The 18,944-nt window shown below is 39.5% G+C and overlaps 1 protein-coding gene across 1 annotated transcript; it reads right to left on the reverse strand.

The window, feature by feature from the left end:
• Positions 1-17,652, reverse strand: LOC115138361 (mitogen-activated protein kinase kinase kinase 7-like). The gene is made up of 15 exons (XM_065025647.1): positions 17,351-17,652; positions 17,150-17,244; positions 16,634-16,744; positions 16,305-16,370; positions 16,027-16,072; positions 13,178-13,316; positions 12,785-12,913; positions 12,494-12,618; positions 10,757-10,887; positions 5,509-5,596; positions 5,191-5,318; positions 3,514-3,664; positions 3,286-3,347; positions 2,961-3,076; positions 1-2,641 (listed from the first exon to the last, which is right to left on the reverse strand). The coding sequence occupies exons 2-15, from the start codon at positions 17,213-17,215 to the stop codon at positions 2,470-2,472; spliced, it is 1,530 nt and encodes a 509-aa protein (XP_064881719.1). The 5' UTR covers positions 17,216-17,244; positions 17,351-17,652; the 3' UTR covers positions 1-2,469.
• Between the last annotated feature and the right edge of the window lie 1,292 nt (positions 17,653-18,944).

Raw genomic sequence — 18,944 nt, forward strand, 5'->3', positions numbered from 1 at the left:
TTTAGATGTAAAGGAGTTCATGACTTTATTCAGTATGTTCGATGAGAATGCAAATGGCCATATGCACATAAGTTTATTTTGAAGAGGGGCTACCAAAATGATTTGGTATGCATAAACGCATGACCAAGCACAATGTTTAAATAGAGGATATACAACAACAAAATAGTGCGCAAAGGGTGTCACCAATTTACAAAAAGGGGGGAACAAGTCAATTGAAATAAAGGACATTTATGCTGATATTATTCTACTTCCCCAAAACACTATCTGAATAAATATTTTTCTAAGAATATATCAAACCATTGAAAACATAGATAATAGGAAATGTTTTATGCACTCAAGCATACAGGCGTTTCAGAACTGCCAAGTGACACACAAAGTGCAGATGAAATCAAAAAGATATGCTAGGGCAACAGATTATATTATATTCAATCACGAATGCCTTAATACCAAGAATGTAAAAGCAGCCTTTTCTTGTGTGCATTCACTTTTTTATTTCAGTACTTTTGAAGTTCTTGAGATATACATTCAAAAGTGCATTGACAACCTTTCCGATTTTGCAAGTCAAAGCGCTATTCAGAAAAATACAATACATAGTGAGATACAACCTTTGGCAACTTGTGAACACACACGCACACAGAGGGCAAATCAAGCAAACAAGTGTATAACACATTTGTGGAAGTACTGGAACAAGACCAAACTCAAAGTCCACAACCAGCACATACACATTTTTAGGAGTGAATACAAAAGTGAAATATTTGACAAAATGAACAAAATATAAACACAAATACTGAGTGGACTACGTGGTGGTGGTATTCTATGAGAAAATATATCGAAAACATCTAAGGCAGATAAGACTTGAGAAAGACCTCAAAATATAGGCTACATAAAATTACTAAAAACAAAGATCCTTTTGAAATATTGTCATTGCTTCTCAAGGAGCCATTGCATATACATTGAGTACAAAACATTAGGAACACCTGCCCTTTCCATAGCGTAGACTGACCAGGTGAATCCAGGTGAAAGCGATGATCCCTTATTGTTGTCACCTGTTAAATCCACTTCAGTCAGTGTAGATGAAGGGGAGGAGACAGGTTAAAGAAGGATTTTTAAGCATAAAAGACAATTGAGACATGGATTGTGTATGTTTGCCACTCAGAGGGTGAATGGGCAAGACAAAATATTTAAGTGCCATTGAACGGGGTATGGTAATAGGTGCCAGGTGCACCGGTTTGAGTGTGTCAAGAACTGCAACGCTGCTGAGTTTTTCACACTCAACAGTTTCCTGTGTATATCAAAAATGGTCCACCACCCAAAGGACATCCAGCCAACATTGGAATCAACATGGGCCAGCATCCCAGTGGAACACCTTCGACACCTTGTAGAGTCCATGCCCTGACAAACTGAGGCTGTTCTGAGGGGAAAAGGGTGTGCAATGCAATATTATGAAGGTGTTCCTAATGTTTTGTTTACTCTGTGTACGTAAAAAGGGAATACAGATATAAGAATGAGTATAAACATTTAAAAACACAACTTAGTAATCTATTTGTCATCTCCATACCAAGCTAGCTGTCACAGAGAGGTCAGAGTCAGACAGTGAAAACAAGCTGAGTCACTTCTTTTACAACCAGCACCTCTAGAACAGTCCTGGGGAGGGTATAGTGACAGTCATCTGCTACAAGACAGGAAACACCTCAAGTCATCTGAGGTGTTACTGCAAGTCACCCCCCTTCACATCATCAATCATTTTCTACAAAGCCTTTCTGATAATTCCTGGATGTCGAGCTATGGACAGAAGTTGCCCTTAGGCACAATGGTGAGGGGGGGGGGGGGGGGTACTAAACTGACCCAAGATCAGTCTCTAGGGGCAACTGCATTTTCCTCTTGATGTCAATAGCTACAGTAGGAGATGACTTTACAGGGCCTCAGACTTTCCTTGTTCAACTAGTCCAGTGTACCTCTGGCAGAATAGAATGACGTCTTTCCGAAAACATGCATGTAAATGAACTTAGCTGTTCTTAATAGGTCTTGCACAACATTTCGCAACATTGTTGTACTGAACGCAGCTCTGGATTGAGACAGGTGGAGTATGTTGTTACTGTACAGCACATTGGGGAGCAAGAATCTGAGGGGAGACATGCTTTGTGCAGTCCGCTGCTGACTGGATCAGTTGGGGATCTACAAAGCATTCATAATGACATGGCCTTCCGCTTTGGCCAATGATCCAGGAACAGCTTAAGAGCAACAGGGAAGAGTTCACTAAATGGCCAGTCTCTTGGGCTGCTCATCTGAAAACAGTTGATGAGAAATATGAAGCAGTCATCACAAATATGGCAGGTATATTTGGCTGCAAATCCCAAAACAGTTGAGGGTCTACAGAGGAGACCACACAAAATGGCCCCTTGACAGTCAATTTGGCTGCTGATGATCTGAGGACAGTTCTGGGGCAGCAAGCACACATCAAGAGGTATTCTAACTCTTCTGTTGTTGCTGACTCTGAATCCGCTCCAGCTTGTTCTTACAGATGTGGAAGTAGGTGGAGAGGCTCTTGTTCTCGTCCAACAGTTTGTTGTGCTCCTGAACCAGACGGGAAGTATTTTGCTGCTCCCTTTCATCCTGGTCCAGCTCAGAGATTAACTCCTTCCTACACATCCCCACGACAAAGGGAGAGAGAACATGTTTAGCATTTAGGTAGCCTGCATTCACTGTCACTCTACAACTAATTACTACATACAGTAAAATACTACAATATTCTGTACAGGAAACAATGTTATTAGATTCAATTCTAATGAATGTATTCACGTTAAGAGTAACTGGTATCACAACAAATAGAAGTTAGCAAAACATCTTCGACAGTAATTAATTAGACATAACACCAGATTACGGTGCCATCTTCAGTACAGTTTGTACATATTGGACAAACATCTTCTGCATAGGGAATACTGGGCTCATATGTGACTTACTTTCTCTGGGTGAGTAGGGCAATTTCAGTCTCCACTTTCAGGTACTCCTGGGCCATTCTGCAGTGCTGCTCAAACACAGCCATGGACTCGTTGGAGTTTGAGAATGGGGCCAGGGGCTAAACCCGACCCAGGAATACACACATTCTTATAATGAACAGTACTTGACTTTTTAAACAAATGTAATATTTCAAGGGGAGGACACATGAAATCCAAACAGGGCAGTGAGTAGGCTATGGAGATGTAAGAATGTAAAACATTGCTAGTTGGTTATCAGTATTAGGATTTAGTATCTGTCAGGACTGAGGATGAATGGAGAAAACAGTACCTGCAGCTGGTGATCTAGTGTCAGATAAGCCATGGGGATGGAGCTGTCCAAACCATTAATATCTGAGGACATAGAAAACATAATGGTGAGCATATACTGTATGTTGTATGGTACTGCCCCCTGGTGAACACTGTAGTGACAGTGTCAGATATTCAGTAGGTTTCATGCATATACAATCTTTGGTAAACTAGCTCTATTGTTTCAACCAATACTAAATAGGGCCCATACCTGTGGGACTGATAGGTGCTCTCAGCTCTGGCCCTGACTGGCCAGCACATTGCCCTTTGACCTCAGTGGGGGCAGGGCTCTGGGTACGCTCAGGCAGGCTCTCCATACTAGGCCCTCTGGATAGGGGCAGGCTGTGGCGTAATGTTCCCCCCTGAGAAAGAACATGAACAGCATGAACATGGATGGGATGAGTTATTACTTTAGCTTTTGCGACAACTAAACTCAGCAAAAAAAGAAACATCCCTTTTTCAGGAGCCTGTCTTATAAAGATAATTTGTAAAAATCCAAATAACTTCACAGATCTTCCTTGTAAAGGGTTTAAACACTGTTTCCCATGTTTGTTCAATGAACCATAAACAATTAATGAACATGCACCCGTGGAACGGTCGTTAAGACACTAACAGCTTTCAGACGGTAAGCAATCAAGGTCACAGTTATGAAAACTTAGGACACTAAAGAGGCCTTTCTACTGACTCTGAAAAACACCAAAAGAAAGATGCCCAGGGTCCCTGCTCATATGCGTGAACGTGCCTTAGGCATGCTGCAAGGAGGCATGAGGACTGCAGATGTGGCCAGGGCAATAAATTGCAATGTCCGTACTGTGAGACGTCTAAGACAATGCTACAGGGAGACAGGACGGACATCTGACCGTCCTCGCAGTGGCAGACTACGTGTAACAACACCTGCACAGGATCAGTACATCCAAACATCACACCTGCGGGACAGGTACAGGATGGCAACAACAACTGCCCGAGTTACACCAGGAACGCACAATCCCTCCATCAGTGCTCAGACTGTCCGCAATAGGCTGAGAGAGGCTGGACTGAGGGCTTGTAGGCCGGTTGTAAGGCAGGTCCTCACCAGACATCACCGGCAACAACGTCGCCCATGGGCACAAATCCACCGTCGCTGGACCAGACAGGACTGGCAAAAAGTGCTCTTCACTGACGAGTCACGGTTTGGTCTCACCAGGGGTGATGGTTGGCTTCGCGTTTATCGTCCCAAAAAAATAGCGTTACACCGAGGCCTGTACTCTGGAGCGGGATTGATTTGGAGGTGGAGGGTCCATCATGGTCTGGGGCGGTGTATCACAGCATCATCGGACTGAGCTTGTTGTCATTGCAGGCAATCTCAACGCTGTGCGTTACAGGGAAGACATCCTCCTCCCTCATGTGATACCCTTCCTGCAGGCTCATCCTGACATGACCCTCCAGCATGACAATGCCACCAGCCATACTGCTCGTTCTGTGCGTGATTTCCTGCAAGACAGGAATGTCAGTGTTCTGCCATGGCCAGCGAAGAGCCCAGATCTCAATCCCATTGAGCACGTCTGGGACCTGTTGGATCGGAGGGTGAGGGCTAGGGCCAAATGTCCGGGAACTTGCGAGTGCCTTGGTGAAAGATTGGGGAAACATCTCACAGCAAGAACTGGCAAATCTGGTGCAGTCCATGAGGAGATGCACTGCAGTACTTAATGCAGCTGGTGGCCTCACCAGATACTGACTATTACATTTGATTTTGACCCCCCTTTGTTCAGGGACACATTATTCAATTTCTGTTTGTCACATGTCTGTGGAACTTGTTCAGTTTATGTCTCAGTTGTAGAATCTTATGTTCATTCAAATATTTACACATGTTAAGTTTGCTGAAAATAAACGCAGTTGACAAATGCATCACCTTTAAAGGTTTGAACTGAAGTGGAAATTTTTCGTTTTTCAGGGTGTCATCTCTCTCTTGACAGTTTGTTCCATGCTCCATGTTGCCTTCGGATCTGTAGCTGTTGATAGTGTTGTCTGCATTGGAACCTACAGAAGAGAAGATAGCTTTTTTAAATGTTTTTCCAGAAACTTCTGTAATAACAGCAACTTCTGAACTTCATTAATATGCATTTCCAAAGTTTTGACTCAATTTTAATACAAGATATAGTGTTACTTGTCTCCAAATGTTTATATAATCCATAAACTTTCAAAGCGTATCTAAATCTATGGAACTCACCTGTGCTTGTGGCTGATGAGGAGCCACTCCTGCTGTTGCTTGGACACTGGTGGGGGTACTGAAGAGGCTCATCAGACCCTGGGAAGTACTGCAGACACATGGGAGGAAGAGTGCAATGAACAATGCTTACAGGAAATGTATACTGAACAAAATATAAAAACTCAACATGCAACAATTTCTAAGATTTTACTGGGTTACAGTTCATATAAGGAAATCAGACAATTTAAATTAATCTATGGGTTTAACTGGGAAAACAGATATGCATCTGTTGGTCACAGATACCTTTATAAAAAATAAATAAAGTAAAGAAAAAAGGTAGGGGCGTGGATCAGAAAACCAGTCTATCTGGTGTGACCACCATTTGCCTCATGCAGCGCGACACATCTCCTTCGCATAGAGTTGTTCAGGCTGTTGATTGTGGCCTGTGGAATGTTGTCCCACTCCTCTTCAATGGCTGTGCGAAGATGCTGGATATTGACGGGAACTGGAATACGCTGTCATAGACGTCGATCCAGAGCATCCCAAAAATGCTCAATTGGCGACATGTCTGGTGAGTATGCAGGCCATGGAAGAACTGGGACATTTTCATCTTCCAGGAATTGTGTACAGATCCTAGCGACATGGGGCCGTGCATTATCATGCTGAAACATGAGGTGATGGCGGCGGATGAATGGCACAACAATGGGCCTCAGGATCTCGTCCTGGTATCTCTGCGCATTCAAATTGCCATCGATAAAATGCAATTGTGTTCATTATTCATAGCTTATGCCGGTCCCAGACAATCCCGCGGGTGAATAAGCTGGATGTGGAGATCCTGGGCTGGCATGTTTACACTTGGTCTGCGGTTGTGAGGCCAGTTGGATTTACTGCCAAATTATTCAAAACAACGTTGGAGGCGGCTTATTGTAGAGAAATGAACATTCAATTCTCTGGCAAAAGCTCTGGTGTACATTCCTGCAGTTAGCATGCCAATTGCACACTCCCTCAAAACTTGAGACATCTGTGGGATTGTGTTGTGTGACAAAATTGCATATTTTAGAGGCCTTTTATCGTCCCCATCACAAGGTGCACATGTTTAATGATCATGCTGTTTAATATGCCACACCTTCTTTATATGCCACACCTGTCAGGTGGATGGATTGGCAAAGGTGAACTGCTCACCAACAGGGATGTAAACAAATGTGTGCACAAAATTTAAGAGAAAGAAGCTTTTGGTGCATATGGAATATTTCTGGGATCTTTTATTTCAGCTCATAAAATATGGGACCAACTCCTTCAATGTTGCATTTACAATTGAAGTCGGAAGTTTACATACACCTCAGCAAAATACATTTAAACTCAGTTTCACAATTCATGACATTTAATCCTAGTAAAAATTCCCTGTCTTAGGTCAGTTAGGATCACCACTTTATTTTAAGAATGTGAAATGTCATATTAATAGTAGAGAGAATGATTTATTCATATTTTATTTATTTCATCACATTCCCAGTGGGTCAGAAGTTTACATACACTCAATTAGTATTTGGTAGCATTGCCTTTAAATTGTTTAACTTGGGTCAACGTTTCGGGTAGCCTTCCACAGGCTTCCCACAATAAGTGGGGTGAATTTTGGCCCATTCCTCCTGACAGAGCTGGTGTAAATGAGTCAGGTTTGTAGGCCTCCTTGCTAGCACACGCTTTTTCAGTTCTGCCCCCAAATTTTCTATGGGATTGAAGTCAGGGCTTTGTGATGGCCAATGCAATACCTTGACTTTGTTGCCCTTAAGCCATTTTGCCACAACTTTGGAAGTATACTTGGGGTCATTGTCCATTTGGAAGACCCATTTGCAACCAAGCTTTAACTTCCTGACTGATGTCTTGAGATGTTGCTTCAATATATCCATATAATTTTCCTCCCTCATGATGCCATCTATTTTGTGAAGTGCACCAGTCCCTCCTGCAGCAAATCACCCACACAATATGATGCTGCCATCCCCGCGCTTCACGGTTGGGATGGTGTTCTTCGGGTTGCAAGCCTCCCCCTTTTTCCTCCAAACATAACGATGGTCATTATGGCCAAACAGTTCTATTTTTGTTTCATCAGACCAGAGGACATTTCTCCAAAAAGTACGATATTTGTCTCCATGTGCAGTTGCAAACTGTAGTCTGTCTTTTTTATGGCGTTTTGGACCAGTGGCTTCTTCCTTACTGAGCGACCTTTCAGGTTATATCGATATAGAACTCGTTTTTACTGTGGATATAGATACTTTTGTACCTGTTTCCTCCAGCATCTTCACAAGGTCCTTTGCTGTTGTTCTGGTATTGATTTCTACTTTTCACACCAAAGTAGGTTCATCTCTAGAGATCTCCTTCCTGAGCGATATGAAGGCTGCGTGGTCCCATGGTGTTTATATTTGCATACTATTGTTTGTACAGATGAACGTGGTACCTTCAGGTGTTTGGTAATTGCTCCCAAGGATGAACCAGACTTGTGGAGGTCTACAATTATTTTCTGAGGTCTTGGCTGATTTCTTTTGAGTTTCCCATGATGTCAAGCAAAGAGGCACTGAGTTTGAAGGTAGGCCTTGAAATACATCCACAGGTACACCTCCAATTGACTCAAATTATGTAAATTAGCCTATCAGAAGCTTCTAAAGCCATGACATAATTTTCTTGGATTTTCCAAGCTGTTTAAAGGCACAGTCAACTTAGTGTATGCAAACTTCTGACCCACTGGAATTGTGATACAGTGAATTAAGTGAAATAATCTGTCTGTAAACAATTGTTGGAAAAATTACTTGTGTCATGCACAAAGTAAGTGTCCTAACCGACTTGCCAAAACTATAGTTTGTTTTAACAAGAAATTTGTAGAGTGGTTGAAAAACTAGTTTTAATGACTCCAACCTAAGTGTATGTAAACTTCTGACTTCAACTGTATATTTTTGTTCAATGTAGATATAAAATCAAACACTCAAACTGTGGAACAAAGACACCATTTCTTAATAACTAAGGGCCCGATTCAGACTTCGGTCAGAAATGTATGCGCCTTTTCAACGCATTTTGAATGAAGCACTTCTCAGTATTTGTTATTCCGACTTAACCTTTATGCAGGTGCGCAACGCAATGTGCTCTGAATAAATGCAATTAAATCGCTGAAAAACCCTCCCACTTTCCTCAAGGACTTTATTAAATTTATCTAAAGCCATCCCTTTAAATACAGTGCATCTTTCATTAGAATTTTCTCGACAGACTCAATATAATATATAGGGAGAACGGGTTCAGAACGTTAGGGATCAATTAAAGAAAGCCATCTATATACAGTGGCTTCAGAAAGTATTCACACCCCGTGACTTTTTCCACATTTTGTTGTGTTACAATTGTTCTTTTTTGTCAGCGACCTACACAAAATACTCTAATGCCAAACTGGAAGAAAAATTCTAACATTTGTAATTAAAAATACAAGAAATAAACACTAATATATCTTGATTGGATAAATATTCAACCCCCTGAGTCAATACGTGTTAGAATCACCGTTGACAGCGATTAAAACTGTGACTCTTTCTGTGTAAGGCTCTAAGCTCTTTCCAAACCTGGATTGTGTTGTGCAAAATTTGCCCATTATTCTTTTCAAAATTCTTCAAGCTCTGTCAAATTGGTCAGGGCGTGAGTTGGGGTGGGCAGTCTGTTTGTTTTTCTAGGTTGTTATATTTCTATGTGTTTGGCCTAGTATGGTTCTCAATCAGAGGCAGGTGTCATTCGTTGTCTCTGATTGAGAATCATACTTAGGTAGCCTGTTTTCCCCATTTTGGTTGTGGGTGTTTATTTTCTGTTCTGTGTTTTGTTGCACCGTTCAGGACTGTTCGTTTGTCGTGTATAGTTTTTTTTGTTTCAGTATTCATTCTTTATTAAGTTACAATGAATACTTACCACGCTGCACCTTGGTCCTCTCTTTCTCCCGACGACAACCCTTACATTTATCCTGAAAACTCCCCAGTCCTTGACGATTACAAGCATACTCATAACATGATGCAGCTTGAAAATATAGTCGTACTCAGTAATGTGTTGTATTGGTTTGCCCCAAACATAACACTTTTTTACCCATCTACCAATAGGTGCCCTTCTTTGTGAGGCATTGGAAAACCTCCCTGGTCTTTGTGCTTGAATTTGTGTTTGAAATCACTGCTCGACTGAGGGACCTTACCTTACAGTACGTGTGGGGAACAGAGATAACATAGTCTTTCTAAAATCATGTTAAACACTATTATTGCACACATTGCAACTTATTATGTGACTTGTCAGTCTTGTCAGAATGTCAGTCTTGCTATAACAAAGGGGTTGAATACTTATTAGCTCAATATGTTTCAGCTTTTCATTTGTAACTAATTGGTAAACACTTCGAAAAACATAATTGTGTGTAGGCCAGTGTCAAAAAAATCTCAATTTAATCCATTTAAATTCAGGCTGTAACACAAAATGTGGAAAGTCAAGGGGTGTGAATACTGTCTGAAGGCACTGTATATGATACAAATTGTTTTTTTTTTAACTGAGAAAAGCCAGGGCATATAATTAAAACATTCTAGAGTGCATAAATCTACTTGGTAGGTTAGGCGCTAAATAAGCCTATAGTTTGGGTCTCCAAATCAAATTTCATCCCCTCAAATTACGAGGACATACAATAACAATTGTGAATAAAGGCACAGCTATTTACAGCCTACTTCACTGTGGAGAAGGGTCCGAAATATATGTCTTGTTGAAATGATTTTCAGTTTGCTTCTTTGTGACTGGTTTTACATTCGTCTCCAGCAATCATAAGGAAAAATATTTTTAAACAATTGCCATTTGTAGGCCTAATTATAATCCCTTTCTCCAAAAGGATAAAAAAATAACCAAGCTCTTATCAATTTATACATTTCAGTGCATGTAGAATGGTGTTATTTCTATTGGAAATAGTCCATACTTTTCTACTTGGAAACGACAGGTGCTCGACCTTATTCATGATTTCCTGTAGACACACCTCTGCCACACCTACATTTCTATGACCTCCACCCCAAACAAATAGCTGGCTGTGTTTCCTCATACTTAAGTTCAAGGTCAGAATACTCAGAGAAAAGGGAATAAAGTTCCATTTCCGCATGTAACTTAGGTCTGAATTCCCCTCTAAGAGCGAAGTCTTGAAATTGCAGGTATTACTAACATATATGGGTTATTATTAGAGTTGTGAGTGTGAAGTTCTGAGAACATGGGTCTGTGGGGTTTTCCAGTACTGTACCTTCATGAGGCTTGCCATGGTGTTTCTGACCTCCTCCATGGAGGGCCTCTGGGCAGGGTCTTTGTCCCAGCAGTGTGTCATCAGGCCATCAATGGGCTCCGGGAGGTCCTTTATCAGGGGTGGGCGAGTACCTGAGAACACATACAGGAGACTAACGTGTCAGTGGGTAATGTCAGTCTAAAGTGGCTTCCTCTACTCACCTTCTTTCCGTCATTTAACAAATAGGTGAGGCTTTCTTCAAACTTACACAATCGTTCAAAAGTTTGGGGTCACTTAGAAATGTCCTTGTTTTCCATGAAAATATACATAAAATGAGTGTCAAAATGAATAGTAAATATAGTGAAGATGTTGACAAGGTTATAAATAATGATTTTTAATTGAAATAATAATTGTGTCCTTCAAACTTTTCTTTCGTCAAAGAATCCTCCATTTGCAGAAATTACAGCCTTGCAGACCTTTTGCATTCTCGTTGTCAATTTGTTGAGGAAATCTGAAAAGATTTCACCCCATGCTTCCTGAAGCACCTCTCACAAGTTGGATTGGCTTGATGGGCACTTCTTACGTACCATACAGTCAAACTCAATAGGGTTGAGATCCGGTGACTGTGCTGGCCACTCCATTATAGACAGAATACCAGCTGACTGCTTCTTCCCTAAATAGTTATTGCATAGTTTGGAGCTGTGCTTTGGGTCATTGTTCTGTTGTAGGAGGAAATTGGCTCCAATTAAGCGCCATCCACAGGGTATGGCATGGCGTTGTACGGTGTTGCATCGAACCCACAAATGCTGATACTCCAGATACTCAACTAGTCTAAAGAAAGACAGTTTTATTGCTTCTTTAATCAGAACAGTTTTCAGCTGTGCTAACATAATTGCAAAAGGGTTTTCTAATGATCAATTAGCCTTTTAAAATGATACACTTGGATTAGCTAACACAATGTTCTATTGGAACACAGGAGTGATGGTTGCTGATAATAAACTCTGTACACCTATGTAGATATTCCATTAAAAATAATCAGCCGTTTCCAGCTATAATATTCATTTACAACATTAACAATGTCTACACTGTATTTCTGATCAATTTTATGTTATTTTAATGGACAACAAATTTGTGACCCCAAACTTTTGAACGGTATTGTATATTCCACCTCACTACACAGAGTAACAGTCAAAAGTTTGGACATACCTACTCATTCAAGGGTTTTTCCTTCTACATTGTAGAATAGTAGTGAAGACATAAAAACTATGAAATAACACATATAAAATCATGTAGGAACCAAAGAAGTTCCCTTTTTTAAAGTTATTTACATTTTCCGGATTGACTGACCTTCATGTCTTAAAGTAATGATGGACTGTCGTTTCTATTTGCTTATTTGAGCTGTTCTTGAGCTGTTCATGAGGTAGTCCAGGTGACTACCTCATGAAGCTGGTTGAGAGAATGCCAAGAGTGTGCAAAGCTGTCATCAAGGCAAAGGGTGGCTACTTTAATGAATCTCAAATATAAAATATACTTTGATTTAACACTATTTTTGGTTACTACATGATTCCATATGTGTTATTTCATAGTTTTGATGTCTTCACTATTATTTTACAATATAGAAAATTGTAAACAATAAAGAAAAACCCTTGAATGAGTAGGTGTGTCCAAACTTTTGACTGGTGCTGTACATTTTCCTCTTTATTCCTCTGTGTGTGTGTATGTATGTAACTAAGAGTCTATGGCTCTGTGACCTCTCACCTCTGTGCACGGCCCACATGATGCAGAAGGCCGATCCTCCGATCTCGTCAAAGGGCTTCCTGCGAGTGATCACCTCCCACAGGATGATACCCCAGCTGAACACATCACACTTTTCACTGTAGTTACTGCCTGGACAACAGAGTCACAGAGAGAGATATAGGTGAGTGAAGGAATACAGGTTAGACTGAGACCCTAGATTGTTCTATTGGTGACACAGAGAGAATTGGTGCTCAGACCATTTTAGTCTTTTGCTTTTGAATGAAAGGAGGAAAGCGCCTTGCTATAGGATACATGCCTTCAAACACTTCTGGTGCCATCCAGGCTGCGCTTCCTTTGTTGTTGGTCATGTGTGTCTGAATGTCACAGGCTGTCCCAAAGTCACATATCTTCAACACTGTGCCCCCCTGTACAAGTAGCAGACTGAAACAAATGTCTATGGTTTAGGTTCAGAGAGTGCAAAAACTTCATTAAATATGTAACAGACTTGTGTTCATGAAATTCTGGTAACTTTCCCACAATTCCCCCATTTTCCAGAAATCCTGGTTGGAGGATTCCCAAAGTTCCTGCTTATTGCCCCGTACTTCCAGGAATATTCAGGAAAACTGGGAACATTTGGGAAAGTTTCCAGTATTTTGTAACCCTAAAACAGACAGTTTAGGAACAGCACACACAAAAGGGTCATACTTGGGTGGTTTGAGGTCTCTGTGAATGAGGGCCTTGGGTTTCATGCCATGGAGATAGGAGACCCCCTGAGCACACTGCAGACACCAGCTCATAGCATGGGATGCACTGTACTGGGGCAGGGGCTCAGCTCCATGCAGCACTGGGAATGGACAGACACAACACGGTCAAAAAAATATTTATGTATTCTGTCCTTATTTATGACACTTTTTGGGGGGCCAATTATAGTCTTCAATAAAGGGCAAAAAGAAAAACAAGTTCCCTATCTTCTCCCCCTTCCACTTGCCTCCTCCATTTTTGTAGTACTGCTTTTATCAGTTGGTTGTAATTTTGGACAGAGTAAACATTCCCATATATGTTTGTTAGCTGCACCTGTGGCATAACTACACCGTATATTTGAATTTAACCATATTATTTATTGGAATATTTGTTCTGTCTTTTCTGGAGGATAAAACTGAAATTGCAACCAGCTTTGTATGGCTTGTTTTGGAAAGGGCGATATTTTCAAAAAGGGTCCATTTTCATTTAACTGAAAGTGAGAGGTTGTAATCTGGATAAATGCCATTTTTGAACAAGGGATGAGCCATTCTTAATAATCTACTGGAGATCCAATTTGGGTTTAAGTATAACTTTTGTAATACTGATCATTTTAGTGAGAGGTTTAATGCTTTAATATTTAATAATTTTAGCCCCCACCGAACTCATATTCATTATATAAATATGCACGTTTAATTTTGTCTGGCTTGCCATTCCAAATAAAGTGAAATCATTTTTGTTAAAATAATTTAAAAGACAACTCGTTTGGCATAGGCAGGGCCAATAGAAAATAGGCAGTGGTGTAAAGTACTCAAGTAAAAGTACTTGAAAGTACTACTTAAGTTGTTTTTTGAGGAATCTGTGCTTTACTTTACTATTTATATTTTTGACAACTTTTACTTCACTACATTCCTAAAGGAAATAATGTACAGGTAATTGATGCAGGTACCGGTTTGAGTTTTTACTTTACTTTCTATACCGGTATTTGAATGTTTGGTTTGTTAAATGTGATACGCCGTGTGTAATGAACATTGTTGTATTTGCTGCATTGACCATGCAGACTGAACGAAGTGTCTTGTGGTTGAGAAACATCAAATGCGCTCCTTGAGTGACAGGGGGCGTGGCTTGGTCTGTGTGGAAAGTGGCTTGGAGCGAGAGAGATGAGAAGTAAACTATAACTTTTTAAACTTTTCTTCTTAATATAAATCCACTATCGTTCTATAATGACACTATTAGTTTGTGTTTCTTACATCAGCAAACAGCTAGTTTGTATTTTCTTAGCAAGTTGCCCTAAATCTTGTGAGATGCTGATTGTTAGCCGCTAATGCTAATAGCTACTAATAAATGTACTAAGAGCAAACGTAGCTAGCTAATAGAGACTGATTACTAGCGATGGTGTGTACCTAAATCAGCATGTTGTTTGTACAACAGTATATTCTATATCAAAGAGGAATATGCAAAGCAATATTATATTTTAGCAACATGAAGTAGCTAAGAGAAAACATGCAATGTAGCCAAAACTTTTAAGGTCCCCCTAGGAAACACTTATCAACAATTTAGTTCCTACCCTGTCGCAATAACTCCTCCCTGGCATTTTAATTTGTTGTCATCTCAAACAACACGTTATTCAAAGTGCCCACTATTATATTCTAACTATAGAATTATAATAGTCATATTTCCATGATTCCAACAGTTTTGCTCTAATTGGCAAGTCAAATCGCAATTGCAACATTTGGTTAAAAATAAGTCCTATATGATTTGCCCATATCATGCAGTGTGGAAATTCTCTCAATTGAACAGTGGTGTAAAGTACTTGAGTAAAAATACTTTCAAGTACTACTTAAGTCGTTTTTTTTGTATCTATACTATTTTTTTTACTTCACTACATTCCTAAAGAAAATACTGTACTTTTTACTCCATGCATTTTCCCTGACACCCAAAAGTACTCGTTACATTTTGAATGCTGAGCAGGGCAGGAAAATGGTCCAATTCACACACTTGTCAAGAGAACATCTCGGGTCATGTACTGCCTCTGATCTGGAGGACTCACTAAACACAAATTCTTCGTTTGTAAATTATGTCTGAGTGTTGGAGTATGCCCCTGGCTATCCGTAAATAAAAAATGGTGCCATCTGGTTTGCTTAATATAAGGAATTTGAAATGATTTATACTTTTACTTTTGATACTTAAGTACATTTTAGCAAATACATTTACTTTTGATACTTAAGTATATTTAAAACCAAATACTTTTAGACTTTTACTCAAGTAGTATTTTACTGGGTGACTTTCACTTTTACTTGAGTAATTTCCTATTAACGTATCTTTACTTTTACTCAAGTATGACAATTGGGCACTTTTTCCACCACTGTAAATAGGTAAACTGGGATATGACTAAATCATTTAATAATTTTTCCACAAATAGGTATTTACCATTCCATGGTAGCAAGATCTTATCTATTTTTGCTAACTTTCTGTTAAAATGTGTTGCAGCTCCTTTATTTCTTTAGGGATATGAATACTGATTGTGTCCACATCCCCGTCAGACCATTTTATTGGTAAACTACACGGTAATGTAAAAGTTGCATTTAAAAAAAATGTAATATGGTACACTTATCCTAGTTCGAGGTCAGAAAAATTATCTAGATCCTCTGAGGTTGTGGAGGGATCCAGATTGCAGATTTAAGAGGACGTTTGAGTCGTCAGCATACAATGACACCCCTATGTATTATTGTTGGATCTGATTTCAATAGCTAACATTTCGATGGCCATAATAAATAGATATGTCGTCAGTGGAGAGTTAAAGAGTCATTTCTTACCATTGTATAAAGAGCCACCTTCAGCGTATTCCATAACAAGACAGACCTGTGTGTGAATGTTTCAATCATTGTGATCAAAAGGGGAAAACACTTACACTAGGCATACTGTATGGGATTGCAAATCTGGTGTCAAATTAATGTAGACAAAAAAGTGTAGACCTAATAAATGAATAATAACTACTAATAATAACAACTAATAAAGGAATAATGACACTACAGTATATCGTTGAACACCAGGCAAATCATACTAAGAAGACAACTTTCCTGAATGTACTTACTGGATTATGACATGAACCATAGAGCTTGACAATATTTGGGTGATTTACTCTGGAAAGCTGGCGGAGCTGGATGAAGAAGAGACATGGATAAGTGAAATGGACCTCACCATCTAAACACGCACGCACATTTCCTTTCCATTGTAATTGGATATCATTTGACTGCTGCTACCTAACATAAAATGTGTCAATAAATGTTAGAGGTATTTTTTTTTAAAGGATGGATATTATTGTGATAACAAGACAAACGCATTTCAACAATACACTATACCCAAAACCAGGCTTACACACACAGAAAAAAAGTGATTTTTCAGGCAAGGATGTTCCTGTACCTCTACTACAAAAGCTTTCCTCTCAGATTCACTCTCTATGGTCTTGATGGCCACATCTTTGCCTTTCCATTTGGCCTTGAAGACAACTCCAAATGTTCCTCTGCCAACAACCTGGAGAAACAAATGTCACACATCCATAAAACACTGCAACTCTAGTCTAGTAGCATGTTTTCAAGGAAGACCTTGCATTTTCATTTCTGTCCCTTCTGTGAGTCTTGGACAGACAGGCTCCCCTCTAGGCTATAATTTGACATGTTTCAGAGTGGTGGTCTGTCTCGTTCTTTTCTGTATAGTCTACAAATCATTCTTGATACTGTAGCTGGTGTTTTGAAATAGGTTATCTTGGCTCCATAGTTGAAATGGGCATTCAGAAGTTACATGGATGAACACAAAACTAAACTTCTCTACTATTCAACTAGGCTAGCTAGTGTGATTTCTCTCACCCCTGCCTGTCTTCATTTTCTCACTCATTGAAGGCTGATGGTTTGGTATGTATAGCTATCATACGACACTTACCTCTTCAACTTCTATATCCTCATATTCTATCTCTTCAAATGGATACCCAGGAGGTGTCTCGAGCATCTTGACGGCTTTAGACTCCTTACAATAAGCTAGAAAACAACAACATATTGTATTAGCGTACTGTCTGTCGTTAAAACCTAGTTATTTCATGTCATAACCCCTCCGTAATCGTTTCCATTCGCTGGTGAAACATACATCAGAACAGGAAGTATGAGTTGGTTGTCCGTTCCTAGACCAAGCCGCTGTTTCGAACACTCAGGACGAAGAGTTACATTTTATTAAAAGTGATAAACTATGAACAGCTGTTTATCAGCATTCTGTCTGAGTAAGTTTGTTACAACCGAAGTGGAAAACCCAATGGAGTGAATAGCAAATTAGTACGAGTTTTATAGGTTTAATGTCAGAGAAGAGTCCAAACAAATGCCGTTTGTTCCATGGTTTGCGCAGTGAATGTTCCCAGCCTTGGGGTGCATTCAAGAACAGTAAACTCTTACATATTATCAACAGTCGGTGCGGAACTCTCAAAATACATCCCAGGCTCAACCCCAGATTGAAAAGAGGAGCACCTCCAACAAAGATCTGATAGATATAACAGATTATTATTGTAGTGCGTGAGCGTATTTATTGGGTTGTCAACCTTTGCTGATCTGAAACAAAGCTCACTTTTATTGTTGCATCTGCCTTCCTGGGCGATAGAGGGCGACATACACGAGAGCGCCTCTGAATATACGTGCCTGTTTTTTTTTAATGGTTAGCTATGTGTCAAAGTACGTGTCATACCGCTGAGAAGTGACCAAGAATAAGCAAGACCTAGCAATAAATAACGACGTGACCTCGGCGATTTCGATTCAAAATAAAAGTTCCGGGAAATGACGATATGAAATTATACAAATGGTCGGAATTCGTAAAATGCTATTAGGAAATGTTAGCAGACTTCGAATTGATCACAAAAGGTCAAAAGTTAATGGCTTTAAAAGAACACATAATAGCATTAAAATGAACGATTACTAGATAGTTATTATGGTAACATAATAACTATCTGGGGGGGGGGGGGGGGGATTAAAAGCCAATTGGAAACTGGGGAGGATTAGGTGACCATGATGTTATGAGGGCCAGACAAAAAGTATGTATAATGCAACTATTAATATTAATAGCAATAACAATTTTAATATAGAAAGAATTATATATATATTAGTAGTTATTATATTTATAATTTAAATCACATTGTGAATTAACACATTTGTATTGCACAATGTTACGTACACTCTTCATATTGGACATAGTGCATTCGGAAAGTATTCAGACCCCTTCCCTTTTTCCAAATTTTGTTGCGTTACAGCCTTATTCTAAAAATGGATTTCATTTTTTTCTCTCATCAATCTACACACAATACCCCATAATGACAAAGCAAAAACAGGTTTTTAGATATTTTTGCAAATATATAAAAAATAAAACACAGAAATACCTCATTTACATAAGTATTCAGACCCTTTGCTATGAGACTCGAAATTGAGCTCCGGAGCATCCTGTTTCCATTGATCATCCTTAAAGTGTTTCTACAACTCCATTGGAGCCCACCTGTGGTAAATTCAATTGATTGGGCATGATTAGGAAAGGCACACACCTGTCTATATAAGGTCCATCCGCCCCAATTCAGATTATATAATTTTCATAGTCATGGCATGCTATTGAAGATTAAAAGCACAATTTTTTTTTTTTAAATGACTAAATATTTTTTTTAAACTAATGTTGTGGATTTTTGTCCATCCTCTCCTGATTCTGAATGTAT

Source organism: Oncorhynchus nerka, linkage group LG12, assembly GCF_034236695.1.
Source record: "Oncorhynchus nerka isolate Pitt River linkage group LG12, Oner_Uvic_2.0, whole genome shotgun sequence".
NCBI lineage: Eukaryota > Metazoa > Chordata > Actinopteri > Salmoniformes > Salmonidae > Oncorhynchus > Oncorhynchus nerka.